The sequence below is a fragment of the Cyprinodon tularosa genome, unplaced genomic scaffold (assembly GCF_016077235.1).
Source record: "Cyprinodon tularosa strain WSP-4 unplaced genomic scaffold, ASM1607723v1 ctg193, whole genome shotgun sequence".
Lineage (NCBI taxonomy): Eukaryota > Metazoa > Chordata > Actinopteri > Cyprinodontiformes > Cyprinodontidae > Cyprinodon > Cyprinodon tularosa.
In genome coordinates, this window is record NW_024038694.1 from 951,869 (window position 1) to 964,055 (window position 12,187).

At 39.2% G+C, this 12,187-nt stretch overlaps 1 protein-coding gene across 3 annotated transcripts in view; it reads left to right on the forward strand.

Moving 5' to 3' along the window:
* The window catches only part of dmxl2 (Dmx-like 2), a 55,917-nt gene that overhangs the window by 24,618 nt on the left and 19,112 nt on the right, over nucleotides 1–12,187 (forward strand). For all 3 annotated transcript variants that reach the window (XM_038283398.1, XM_038283399.1, XM_038283400.1), the window contains exons 21-35: nucleotides 86–258; nucleotides 341–992; nucleotides 1,076–1,405; nucleotides 1,490–1,609; nucleotides 1,860–1,995; nucleotides 3,809–3,919; nucleotides 5,614–5,783; nucleotides 5,941–6,038; nucleotides 6,152–6,317; nucleotides 8,544–8,805; nucleotides 8,915–9,117; nucleotides 9,307–9,687; nucleotides 11,193–11,375; nucleotides 11,477–11,767; nucleotides 11,848–12,039. In XM_038283398.1, the coding sequence (XP_038139326.1) occupies nucleotides 86–258; nucleotides 341–992; nucleotides 1,076–1,405; nucleotides 1,490–1,609; nucleotides 1,860–1,995; nucleotides 3,809–3,919; nucleotides 5,614–5,783; nucleotides 5,941–6,038; nucleotides 6,152–6,317; nucleotides 8,544–8,805; nucleotides 8,915–9,117; nucleotides 9,307–9,687; nucleotides 11,193–11,375; nucleotides 11,477–11,767; nucleotides 11,848–12,039 (3,468 nt within the window). The remainder of the gene's footprint in view (nucleotides 1–85; nucleotides 259–340; nucleotides 993–1,075; nucleotides 1,406–1,489; nucleotides 1,610–1,859; nucleotides 1,996–3,808; nucleotides 3,920–5,613; nucleotides 5,784–5,940; nucleotides 6,039–6,151; nucleotides 6,318–8,543; nucleotides 8,806–8,914; nucleotides 9,118–9,306; nucleotides 9,688–11,192; nucleotides 11,376–11,476; nucleotides 11,768–11,847; nucleotides 12,040–12,187) is intronic.

The following is a 12,187-nucleotide window of genomic DNA, read 5'->3' on the forward strand; positions in this document are numbered from 1 at the left end:
TAGTTTTCGTTAAAGAATAAAGATCTGCAGGACTTCAGCAGGAATTCTTTTAAAGGTTGTGACGAAATGCTCCTTTTTTCCTCAGCTTAATAGCTCTGTGGAAGACTTCTCTATGCACGTTTCCATTTATGAGTGTGAGTCTACTGGCGGCTCTGAGTGGGTTTTAGAGCAAACTGTCCATCTTGACGACTATGTCAGACCCTCAACAACGCTGGATCCTAGAGTCAGTGTGGACTCCAACCTTTTTGTCTACAGCAGGTAAAAATGGAGCCACACATTTATATTTTTCATGTTTTAAAATCTGTTATCTTAATGTGTTTTATTACTTATCACTCTTCAGGACTGATTTGTACATGAGCAGAGACCATAGCTCGCCCAATATTAAGCACTTCATCCACCTGGACTGGCTATCTAAGGAGGATGGGTCCCACATTCTCACAGTAGGGGTCGGCTCTAACATCCTAATGTACGGCCGCATTTCCGGCATGGTGAATGAGCAGACTAGCAGCAAAGAGGGGGTGGCTGTGATTACCCTCCCACTAGGTGGCAGTATCAAACAAGGGATCCGTTCACGCTGGATTCTGCTTCGATCCATTGACCTCCTTTCCTCCGTAGACGGTACACCTTCGCTGCCAGTGTCCTTATCCTGGGTGAGGGATGGCATCCTGGTGGTGGGTATGGACTGTGAAATGCATGTGTACGCACAGTGGCACCAGGACAAGAAGCCTGGTGAAGGAGAAGAGGGCAATCTGTCATCTGCAGACATTGCTGGAGGTCAGACAGCAGTTACCTCCTCTGTCTTTGAAGGGAGAGCCAGGTCCAAGAGTGTTTTTGAAGGGAGCACTGGAGTGGATGAAGCTCTGCGTGCCCCTGCAGGTCTGCAGGAGGGAGGACTGTTTGAGGCAGCTCACTCTCTCTCTCCCACTCTGCCACAATACCACCCTACCCAGCTGCTGGAGCTCATGGACCTGGGCAAAGTACGGCGGGCAAAGGTGGGACCATCCCCTGCTTGGAAACAAACATTTAGCAATAGCTACTTTTAAAAAATATAAACCTAATGTCTGTATTCTTTCAGGCCATACTTGCACATCTCGTAAAGTGCATAGCTGGAGAAGTTGCTGTGGTCAGGGATGTGGAGGCAGGTGAAGGCGGATCCAGGAGGCACCTCTCTCGAACAATCAGCGTGACCGGAAGCACAGCAAAGGACACCATAGTGGCAGGCCGAGATGGAGGAAGGGATTACACAGAGATCAACTCCATTCCTCCTTTGCCCCTCTACGCCTTGATGTTGGCTGACCTGGACACCTCGTTCAAGGGAGCGGAGGAAAGCGTCAAAACAACAAAGGTTGTTGATGGTGATGCAGCTCAGAAATCCACAGAAGACCAGTATGCTGATCTCTTCCAGGTAAGACGAGCTACCAGAATGATCTAGTCATAACGGGGGAAATTGGATCTTCAGATAGAAAGTGTTTCCTGTCTGTTGATGCAGGTGCCAACAGTTACTACAGACGACTTTGTGAACTTTGCTGCTGATAAGCCAGAGAGGAAATCTCGGGTTATCAACCTTTCTCAGTACGGACCCTCATATTTCGGACCAGAGCACGCTCAGGTATTCTTACTCTATTTCAAAGAGAAATGGCACCTTGTGTGTGGATGTGTTAATCTTACTAAAAGCAGAGCAAATATGATAGTAATGAAGAGGCTTAAGCCCATTTCAACCAGTAAGTGGTGATCCTGCATTTTTTTTTGATTGTCTCATAATTGCATTTCTGTTTGGGTTGAATAAAGGCAGAAACTAAACCTGAGCAACAGTTTCCTCCTCTTCTCATAAGCAGATTTTTCTTCATCTTTGGTTCCAGGTATTGTCCAGTCACCTCATGCATTCCAGCCTCCCAGGACTGACCCGGCTGGAGCAGATGTTCTTGGTGGCCTTGGCAGATACCATTGCAACAACAAGTGCAGAAGTTACAGGCTCCAATGATCAACAGTACACAGGTCATATTGGCTTTCTGTCTGTCCTGCTGTATCCGCTACTTCATCTCGTTTTGCACCTCCACAGTAACCCTTGTGTGACAGGAACGCCTTTGTTTGTTCTCCTTTGAACACTGCATCTATTTTCTAAAAGCAGAAGGATGACAGAACAAAAAGGCAGCTGATAGTCATTCTAACACCATCAACCGAACAGCAGATATTCTTTTATAGCATTTATTATGCATATGGGGAGTAAGTCTTACCTATAGGTTGAGATTTACTGTCAGATTTTAAACAAGATGTAACCACAGAGGAAATGTGGCTCTAAGGTTTGATTTGAGACTCACCTACCTAATTTAAAATGGGAATAGTTCTAAGTAAATGGAGTTGAGTATCTGGGGTTACCAAAGACATCCTGAAAGTCAACCATCCACAGTAATTTTAGCTCATCCCTGGTGCCTAATGTATATTAGATTTGCTGATTCAGATTTAGGATCAGATTACAAATGTGATTATTTTTTATTTAAAATAGATGGACCAATCAGAGTTCTGTTTTAACTACTTGATCGTCAGCTCTTTTGTAGCTCTGATCTGCTCATTTTAGCCAATTTTAGTTGATTACAATTTATCCTTTAGAACTTCTTATTTAGAACAATTTAGGATATATTTTCTCCCTCCTCCCCCATAAGCAGAGGCAACATCCCTTTAGAGAGTACTGTTGCTTTCCTAAACTTTACTAGTTCAAAGTAGATAAGACAATGATCATAGATCTTAGATTTGGATCTGTTTTTAACAGGTTATATTAGCTATTATCTTAACTAACTTCAAACAAGTCTCTGGCTGAATTATAGCTCTAAAATTTTCTTAATATTATAGTTTCTGTTTCAAATGTGAATGGTTCACATCATTCTATAGAAAATACTGTTTTGTCTTAAGTAACTTTCTATAGTAATTTTCACACTTCGTCTGACCTCATTTAAAAAAACTTTCTCAGATTGAAAGTAGGAAAGTCTTCTCTCTTTAATTTGCACTTTTAAACTATAAAGTCAGACAATCACTTATGTTATTTTCTTTCTGGGAATATTGAACTTTAGATGATTTTTTACTCTGAAAGAAATGGACAAATAAATGAACCACAACAATAAAACATTTCAGCGTTCAGATTAAGGATTCATGAAAAAGCATTTTTTTTCTTTTTATTAATCCAAACTATTCTCTTGTTTAGCGTCATGTTCATTTAAACTCTTTAACATTCATGAATCCTCTAACTCCCCTCGTTTTATACAGTGTAGCCAATTGACCAGCAGCAGTCATTTTTCTTTGACAGGTTTGAGGCAATCGTTACACGTCTTCATATGAAGTATAATATAGTTTAGTAAAAATTATTATATTTAAGCAATCTTTGGTCTTTTGGCTCTGCCCATGTGTGCAATCTCTGTGTTTGTTTACCTTTTTTTAAGAGATAATACTTAAAAGCTGACTAAAGGCTATAAACGTGTGTGAAAAACATGCCTTTTCTTTTGATTGTGTGTTCCAGCTTGTAGTTAATCTCCAGCCATCAAATCTTTCCTTACAAAAACAAAAATTGTACTTTTTCATTATCGTTGTCTGTTTGCTCTTCAATTTACCATCTTATTTATTTAGTCTTTTGAGAGCAAGACATAAGCAGGTTGTTCCAGGGCAGAGTAATCACAGGAAATGGTTCAGGGTCAAGAGATATATTCTCTGACAGGATTGTATGAAGTGAAATATTACAGAAGGCCCTTTTTTCTGTAGCTATTTTTAGTTGGCATTGAATTGAATCCCTAAATTAAAAATCTGCCCATTTTTTGTTTAGGGGGAGAGGCTCTTGATGAGTGTGGACTGAGGTACCTGCTCGCCATGCGTCTCCATACCTGCCTGCTCACTTCTTTGCCTCCACTGTATCGTATGCAGCTGCTTCACCAAGGTAAAAAAAAAAAAAAGGAAAGATTGTTATTTTACCATTTAAGGCTGTATGGTGAACTGCCTTTAATGAAGTTTTCATAATTTTAGAAAAATTTAGAAGTGCAATATTATCCACATATCATTAACAAAAAAACAAGCTACCTACATGTTGTCTCAAATCTGTAGCAGCTTCTGCTTTGTAAAATCTATATTACCTATGTGGAAAGTCAGTAATTCCCATATCTAGGTACATTAGGTGGATATGAGTCAGTGTCATGTAATAAATGTGGGTCTCATTCATTTTAGAAAGAAATTAGTTTCACTACTTTCTAGTAAAATCTATTAATATTTTTATAAGTAGCCCATGTTAGAAGTCAAGCTCTAGTGTTCTCTCTGCCCCATTATGGTGTTTCTGCCTTCATCTACATTTCCACTCAGTTTTCTTCCTTCCTAGCATTGAATCTGGGCTTAGAAGCTTCAGTCATCACTCAGTTCAGGTTCAAAAAGTAAAACTCTGTTAGATGTGGATCATTTTATGCAGTGATTTATTTGAAGTGTTGGTAATTTTTCTCTGTACAGCTGATTAAAACTAGGAATTCATTTTACCAGAAAATTATAACGCTACATCAGTCAAATGATAAAAATATGTTTGATGCAGTGTGATGCAATTAGCCTGTGTCTCTGCTCAGGTGTTAAAGAAAGAAAGGTTGGTTTATTAAAAGCCTTTATGTAATCTGAATATTCTGCTCTTATCTTTGTCATAGATTAATATCTCTTAGATTCTCTGCAGATAGCTTTAATGGGATGTGAAGCCCAGGGATTTCAGGGCACTGTTGGGAAGTTCTAAATCCTGCTGGAATAATAAATCAGTTCTCTTTAAACCTTGTAAACAGAGGACAGCAGAAAGAAATCTAAATTTCCTGGTTCACGTTAGACTTGTTAAGATATGGTGGACCAACACCAGCAGAGCACACTGCTTCTCAGGTCATCTCTGATTCTAGAAACTTCACTTTGGATCTTAATAAACTTGGATTCTGTGCCTTTTGTTGTTGTCCTCATGTCTTTAGGGTATCGATTTTCAAAAGAAAATGCACAATATTACTGCAGAGTACAGGAGTACCATAGAGATCTAAGAAACAGTTTCAGGATCAATTAGTTTGTCATGGTATTATTTTTAAGGAGAGGTATAACAGAAGTAACAGAGTAGGACAGTATGAATGTGTATATATGATGGCTTCCGAGACCACATCCACCCATCATGAATCCCTGGAACCCTTGAATGGACTTTGGTTTACATACAGTCCTCTCTGAATTATGGCTATGTATTTTTCCTTCCACTTAACTTTCCAGACATGTGCTGATATCGTAATTAAAGCATCTCGTTATTTTTTCAGCAAAAATGTTTCTGTACTGTAATGTTTCTTTATTTATTGCTCCAGTGTCATATTCAAATCACATTAAAGGTAATGTTGGGTTTTGATTAGCTGTAAACGTCCATCCTGTGCATAAATTGATATACAAGTTTCACTTATAGTATGTATTGAATTACTGGTAAATTGACCTTTCAGTAATATTTTTAGCATCTATTCACAACAAATTTTATTTCAAGGCACTTTGGTAGATCAGATCATTTTTTATTAAATCTCATTTTGTCCAAACTCAATTCAAAGGCGGTCATGCTTCCCTGCTGACTCCCTTGATCTATCTCTATGTCAGGCCTTTCCACTTGCCACTTTGCATGGGCCTTCCACTCAGAGGCTGAGGAGGAGCTGCTGAACATGATTCCTGCCATGCAGAGAGGCGACCCTCAGTGGTCTGAGCTGAGAGCCGTTGGCGTGGGATGGTGGATACGCAACATCAACACTCTGAGGAAGATGGTGGAGAAGGTAGCAAAATATACACTGATTTGATTTATTCTTTGGACAGTTCATCTATTAAGACTATCAACCTTTGCACATCTAAATATTAGCTTACATGAAGTATCAATTTAAAGTAATATTTTACCGATAAATGAGGTAACTGAACGGTTTTGTGTAAAATCAGCTGGGTAAAGCAGCATTCCAGAGGAACAACGACCCGCTAGATGCTGCCCTGTTCTACTTGGCCATGAAGAAAAAAGCTGTTCTCTGGGGTCTCTTCAGGTAGGATGGTGTCAGAAGATATACACTGTTAGTCTACATGTTGTAGACTGTTTGTTTCCAGTATATTTTTAAACCTCAGTGCGATACGGAACGACCTAATTGTCATCTCTCAGGTCTCAGCATGAGGAGAAGATGACTCAGTTCTTCAAAAACAACTTCACAGAGGATCGCTGGCGAAAGGCAGCTCTCAAAAACGCTTTCTCCCTGCTGGGAAAGCAGCGCTTTGAACAGTCTGCTGCCTTTTTCCTATTAGCTGGCTCCCTTAAAGATGCAATAGAGGTGTGAACACACACAAACACACTTCCTGATCTTCACACATGATACACACCTTATTGCTTCTCCTGGTCCCTGTTTTCATTTCCCTCACAGTGGCAGTAAAAATGAAAGTTTATATGAAATTTAAACCTGCTGAAGGATAATAGTGATATATGTTTCAGCCTTTATGTAACCAGTTCAAACTGTTGAAATGCATAATATTCTTGCATATTCTTTTGCTCAGGTTTTTTGGTTACATAGCCAAAATATGCACAAAAAACAACAGAAGCCTAACTTTGATCTCTATATCTTTCTAACTCATGGTATAGAGGAAAGAAGAAGTACCTTATATATTGATAAATTCACATTTTAGTTTTTTGTTGACTAAACTTTAATTTCTTTTTAAGTTGTATTTGTCATCATAGATTCACAACAAAGATACATTTAAGATAAGTTTTTTTTTAATTTCAGTTCAATCAAGATTTTTTGTTCGGATCCAGTGTTATTATAACATTTCTGACATTCATTATGTCATTCAAAGAAATTTGTCTATCACACGATAGACGCATGTAATCAACTTAAGGTGCAATTCAATTATTCAGAGGTAAATTTAAGTTTTCAATTAAAACAAAATCGGTGTGGCATGTTTAGGTCAACGCACACTGACTGTTATTCGGGGATTTAACATCAACAAACTCAACAGGTTATTGTGCTGTCTTTATAAGTGCAGAAAAAAACACAATTTATTTCTGTTATTTTCTAATGTTCGATAAGTGCAAACAATAATTTCAGCTGAGTTTTCAGATTACCTTTCTTATTCATTATATAATAACCAAAAATTATTTTTTTTAGCCCAGCTAGAATAAAAGTTCTGGAATCGCTTTATATTTTTGTCCATTTTGATCATTAGAATTGATTAACTTTACGCATTTCAAACAAAAATGAGCATTTTTTTTTACATTTCGTGGCTATATCAATTCCACATTGTTTTTTTTTAACCTTTTTTTTTATGTTATTTTCATTGAGCATCAGTAACACATTACATTGTATCAAATGCAAGAGACATAATACCGGTACTTGTTTTTTAACGCCCCATCCCAACAACATGTTGGACACCAATCCAGCAAGAGTAAATAATTGAAGGTTAAACAAAAACAAATAAGAACTTTAAAAAATAAATACTTTGAAGCTGTGCACTAAACAAGACATGGTTCACATGGATTCTATAACGATCACACATACAAATGCAAGATGATTGCTAAAAGATCACCTATTGGGCACAGTTTTAAGTTTACATAAATTCATCAACATCGGATCCCAGACAGAGAAGAATTTGTCCCTGGACCCCCTGAGAGTATATTTTATTTTCTCTAACTGAATTAAATTGTGTCAGGTCACTAAACCATAAAGACACTTTGGATGGATGTTCTTTTGCCCTTTTTGTGAAATCAAGAGAACTTCACAAAAAAACTGAACATTTTATAAAGTGGTAAATGATTTGTATTTTATTATCAAGTGGAAATCCTGTAAGAACCCCCAAATTAACCTCTTACACCCTAAGGGGGTATAAATAAATTTGTGCCTGACAAAAACACACAAAAGTAAATAACTTATAGCCTCAAAGCTATTAGATTTAAGAAGAAACTTTTGGTACGTCTGTAAAGGTAAGATGTCATAGAATGGTTTTCTGGTGTCAATACCATTGTAGCTTTGACCCTGCCTGAAATATTAGGGACAAAATACAAAATATTTTGCATTTTTTGAACCTCGCCAAAATTTTCTTTGAAATAAACATTGCAAAACACTACCAAAATATTATTTATAGCACAAAAAAGTAGTACAGACTTCCAAATCTAAATGTTGTGTAAAAATATACCAAATTTGGACTCAATCAGATGAATCATATTTATTTTAGAATGGTATTAGTGAGAAATTTCTTAGGCAGAGAGGCCATTTTGGCACATTTATCCATAAATGTCACCAAACTGTGCCAAATATGTTTTTTACATCAATACTGGGGGTTTGGTAAGATTACGAGGTCACGTAGCAGCTGGACCCGCCAGTGGGTCCGTAGGGTTCAAGGGGTTAAGCCCTTTGTGGATTCATGACAGCATGCCAGTTTATAAACCTGAACTTTAACCCCTTTTCCTGGTTGACGGTCATTCACTCTGTCGTATAACATCATTTTATGTTCTAAAACCACCCAGCTTATATACCCGGAAATTAACCACGCTCTTTTATGACTTGCAGGTGTTGATGGAAAAGATGGAAGACCTCCAGTTAGCCATGATAGTAGCCAGGCTGTATGAGGCTGACTTTGAAAATGCGTCCACCTGCCAAGGCCTCCTTTACGAGAAGGTTCTGGGCTGTAACAGAGACGGGAGCGGTTATCACTGCTCCAGACTGCATCCAGACCCCTTCCTTCGTAGCATAGCCTACTGGATTATGAAAGATTACACCCGAGCCCTTGATACTCTCTTAGAGAGAAACCCCAAAGAAGATGAGAATCCGGGTAAGCAGCAAATCTAAAGACTAACTTTGACCAGTTTGCTTTTGCTCATTGTTTCTGTTACTTGTTATGCTCATTTTTCATCTCCCTTTCTTTATCTCTGGTGCGTAAGATGTGATGGTGAAATCATGCAACCCTGTGGTATTTAGTTTCTATAACTACTTAAGGACGCATCCTTTGATCATCCGTCGGCACTTTGCAAGTCCAGAGGCCACAGCCACTACCGTGGGTCTAACTGCTGAGAAAAGCACTGCAGATGAGATCAACCTTATTGAGCGCAAATTGTTCTTCACTACTGCCAATGCCCACTTCAAGGTGAGTTCAGGACCTAGATCTGTCCAGTATAGGCCTTCTTTAGATCATTGATGTAAAGTTTAATATATTTTACAATTAGAAGCAGCTAATTTTGCTCTATTAGCTACTTTTGTTTTTGATTTGTTGTAATATTGTTACAAAGTCAGCTTCAAATCATAAACACCCTTTGATCTTTTTTTTTCTCTATAGGTGGGTTGTCCAGTTTTGGCTCTAGAGGTGCTGTCTAAGATTCCCATGGTAAAGAAATCTGGCTCCTCATCTATCAGCAAAGCTTCTTCCAAGGCAAACATTAACGCCAGCCAGCCATTGGAAAATGGCACCCAAGGAGCTGTGGACTGGGGCTCCTCTGCAGCGCCGGCTCCGGCCTGGGGAGTAAACGATAGCGTTGGTAGTCTGGACTGGAGCCAGCCCCTTGTCAAGGTAGAAGAAGATGACCTGAAGCTTGACTGGGGGGATGACAAGGATGATGATGAAGATGAGGATGAAGATGGTTTAACCATGAAGAGACCAGAGACTGAGGACAAAGGCTCAAAGAGTGATGACCACAAACAACAAAAAGGAGACTCACAGGTATCACGTATTGAAAACAAGAAAATTCCTTTTTATTTTTCTTTCAGATCAAATAGCAGGCTTTAATGCAATCGCTGATTTTATCAGTCCTATTATTCAGGATTAATCTTTTACTGTACTCTGGGGGAGCAAAAGTAACCATACTCGGTGTAAAGGATTGTAAAACTTAAAGTGTTTACACAGAACATTATCTACTTTCATTGCTCCATTAAAAACTGTTTATTTGTTTGTATCTCATCAAATTGCATAACCTCCTCTGTTACCATGTTGATGCCGGTTTGGAATTTCAAAATGTAGAAAAATTTGTTGATATTACCTTGGATTGCAAATAGCATCTAGCCTGTTTGCAGTTAACAAATCTCTCAGTCTTTCTTATTTGGAGCTGAATGTCAGTTCCAGATCCAAGTGCTGACATCAGAGCTCTGTGAAGTAAAATGAGCAATGAGAGTTGATATGCAAGGAAGAAATTGTTTTTATTTTACTCTGCATAGAAGAACACTCACACTTTAACTGTTAGTGCGGCTCTACCGGGTGTTTGCCCACCCCTGTATATAGAGAGAATTCTCACACACGAACATTGGGTCATTTCAAGAGAAACAACTTTGAGTTCATTAAAGACATACATTTTTCACTAGTCAGATAAAAAACATTTCAAAGCTCTTCTGTTCTTCTGTTCACGGCATTAGGGAGTCTTAAACACCTGGAAGGGCATGTATCTATATTTCACCCTTGGCTAGAGTTAGGAGGCAACCGCTCTCCTTCATCTCACTCCCAACTCCCCACTCAGCTTCCAGCACAGACAGGTTCAAGGTTACTTCTAATTGGCTGAGAAAAGGCACAGTCTAATATCTCATCTCATAGGTCCACAAGCTTATTGTGCTAACACATCATAATATGTTCCAGTACTTTACCCCGGTCAACAGACATCCACTTTATCTTAGTCAGTTGGTTTGTACTGAACTTTCAGACTATTAACAGAGGGGTTTTTTTTTTATATAGTAATTAGGGCTGAAACAATGAATCGGATTAATCAATTATTGAAATGAAACTGTTAATTGGAGTGAAGAGACTATAAAATATGCTTTTATTTGACAGAGGAACTCTTTTGGAGCAGTAGTTATATCAAAACTGTAAAAATGTATAAACATTTAGGTATTTAAGGTTTAAAAACATTTTTTATCTGTCAATAGGGTCTAACCAGAACTCCTCAAGTGGAAAAGATTTAGTTCCCCCTGGTTTAATTTTGTAAAAGAATCGTCTTTAAGGAACCTTTCGCTATACGGTTATTAATCGAAACAATAATCGACAGAATAATCAATTCGCAAAATAATTGTTGGTTGCAGCCCTAATAATAACCATAAAGTTCAGTCCACATTCCGCTGATTGCACTTTTGAAACACTATAAATCCACTGCTCCAGCATTAGAAGGTTACATTTTTACAGTTTGTAAGATAACTTATATTATAGCTTTCAAAGTCGACCTCTACTTTCAACTCTGTTTTTAGGGCGATTCCGAGGTGGATGTGATTGCAGAGCAGCTGAAGTTTCGTGCCTGTCTGAAGATATTGATGACTGAGCTGCGAACGTTGGCTACAGGCTTCGAGGTAGATGGAGGGAAGCTACGTTTTCAGCTCTACAGTTGGTTGGAGAAGGAGATTGCAGCAATGCATACAATCTGTAACTACAAGGTGAGCTCCACGAAATTTGATTTAGACAAAGAGATTTGGGAAGGTTCCTTTCTGATTAGTGGTTATTCACTGTATATGCTGGGTGAAAAAAAAAAACACAGGTTGAGAGGAAAGAAGAAGGACCAGAGGTTGAGAGAGATCGTACAGCATCTGTGGACGTTTCGGACGAGGCACTGGAGAATATGGAGGCTGGGGCTTATGAGCGTCACCAGATGGAGCGAAGCCGCCTCCAAGCCAAGCAGCAACATTCTGAGAGGCGCAAGGCGTGGCTAAGGAAAAACCAGGCCCTGCTTAGGGTCTTCCTGTCCTACTGCAGCCTTCATGGAGCCAAGGGAGGCGGGGTCACCTCTGTTCGCATGGAGCTCCTCTTCCTTCTCCAAGAGAGTCAGCAGGTATGTTTTTTCTACAAGCAGATTATTTGCTGTTGTCATGTTTGCCCTGATTTTCCCCGCCTTCTATGTTAACTCTGTAGGAGACCACGGTGAAGCAACTGCAGTCTCCTCTGCCTCTGCCTACAACTCTTCCTCTGCTGTCAGCATGTATCGCCACCACCAAGACGGTCATAGCCAATCCTGTCCTCCACCTCAGCAACCACATCCACGACATCCTCTACACCATCACCATGTTGGAGGCCCCGCCACATCCGGACATCATTGATGATCGGGTCAGGATTCAGACAGGAATTTGGGGATATTTTGTTTTATGTCCTGTGGGGAGGGGAGGGGGGGCCCTTTACTGCATTATACAAATCAACAGAACCACTTTGTGCTTAACAGGGCTGTTTTCTCAAGTTTCTCATTGTGTAGGTGGAA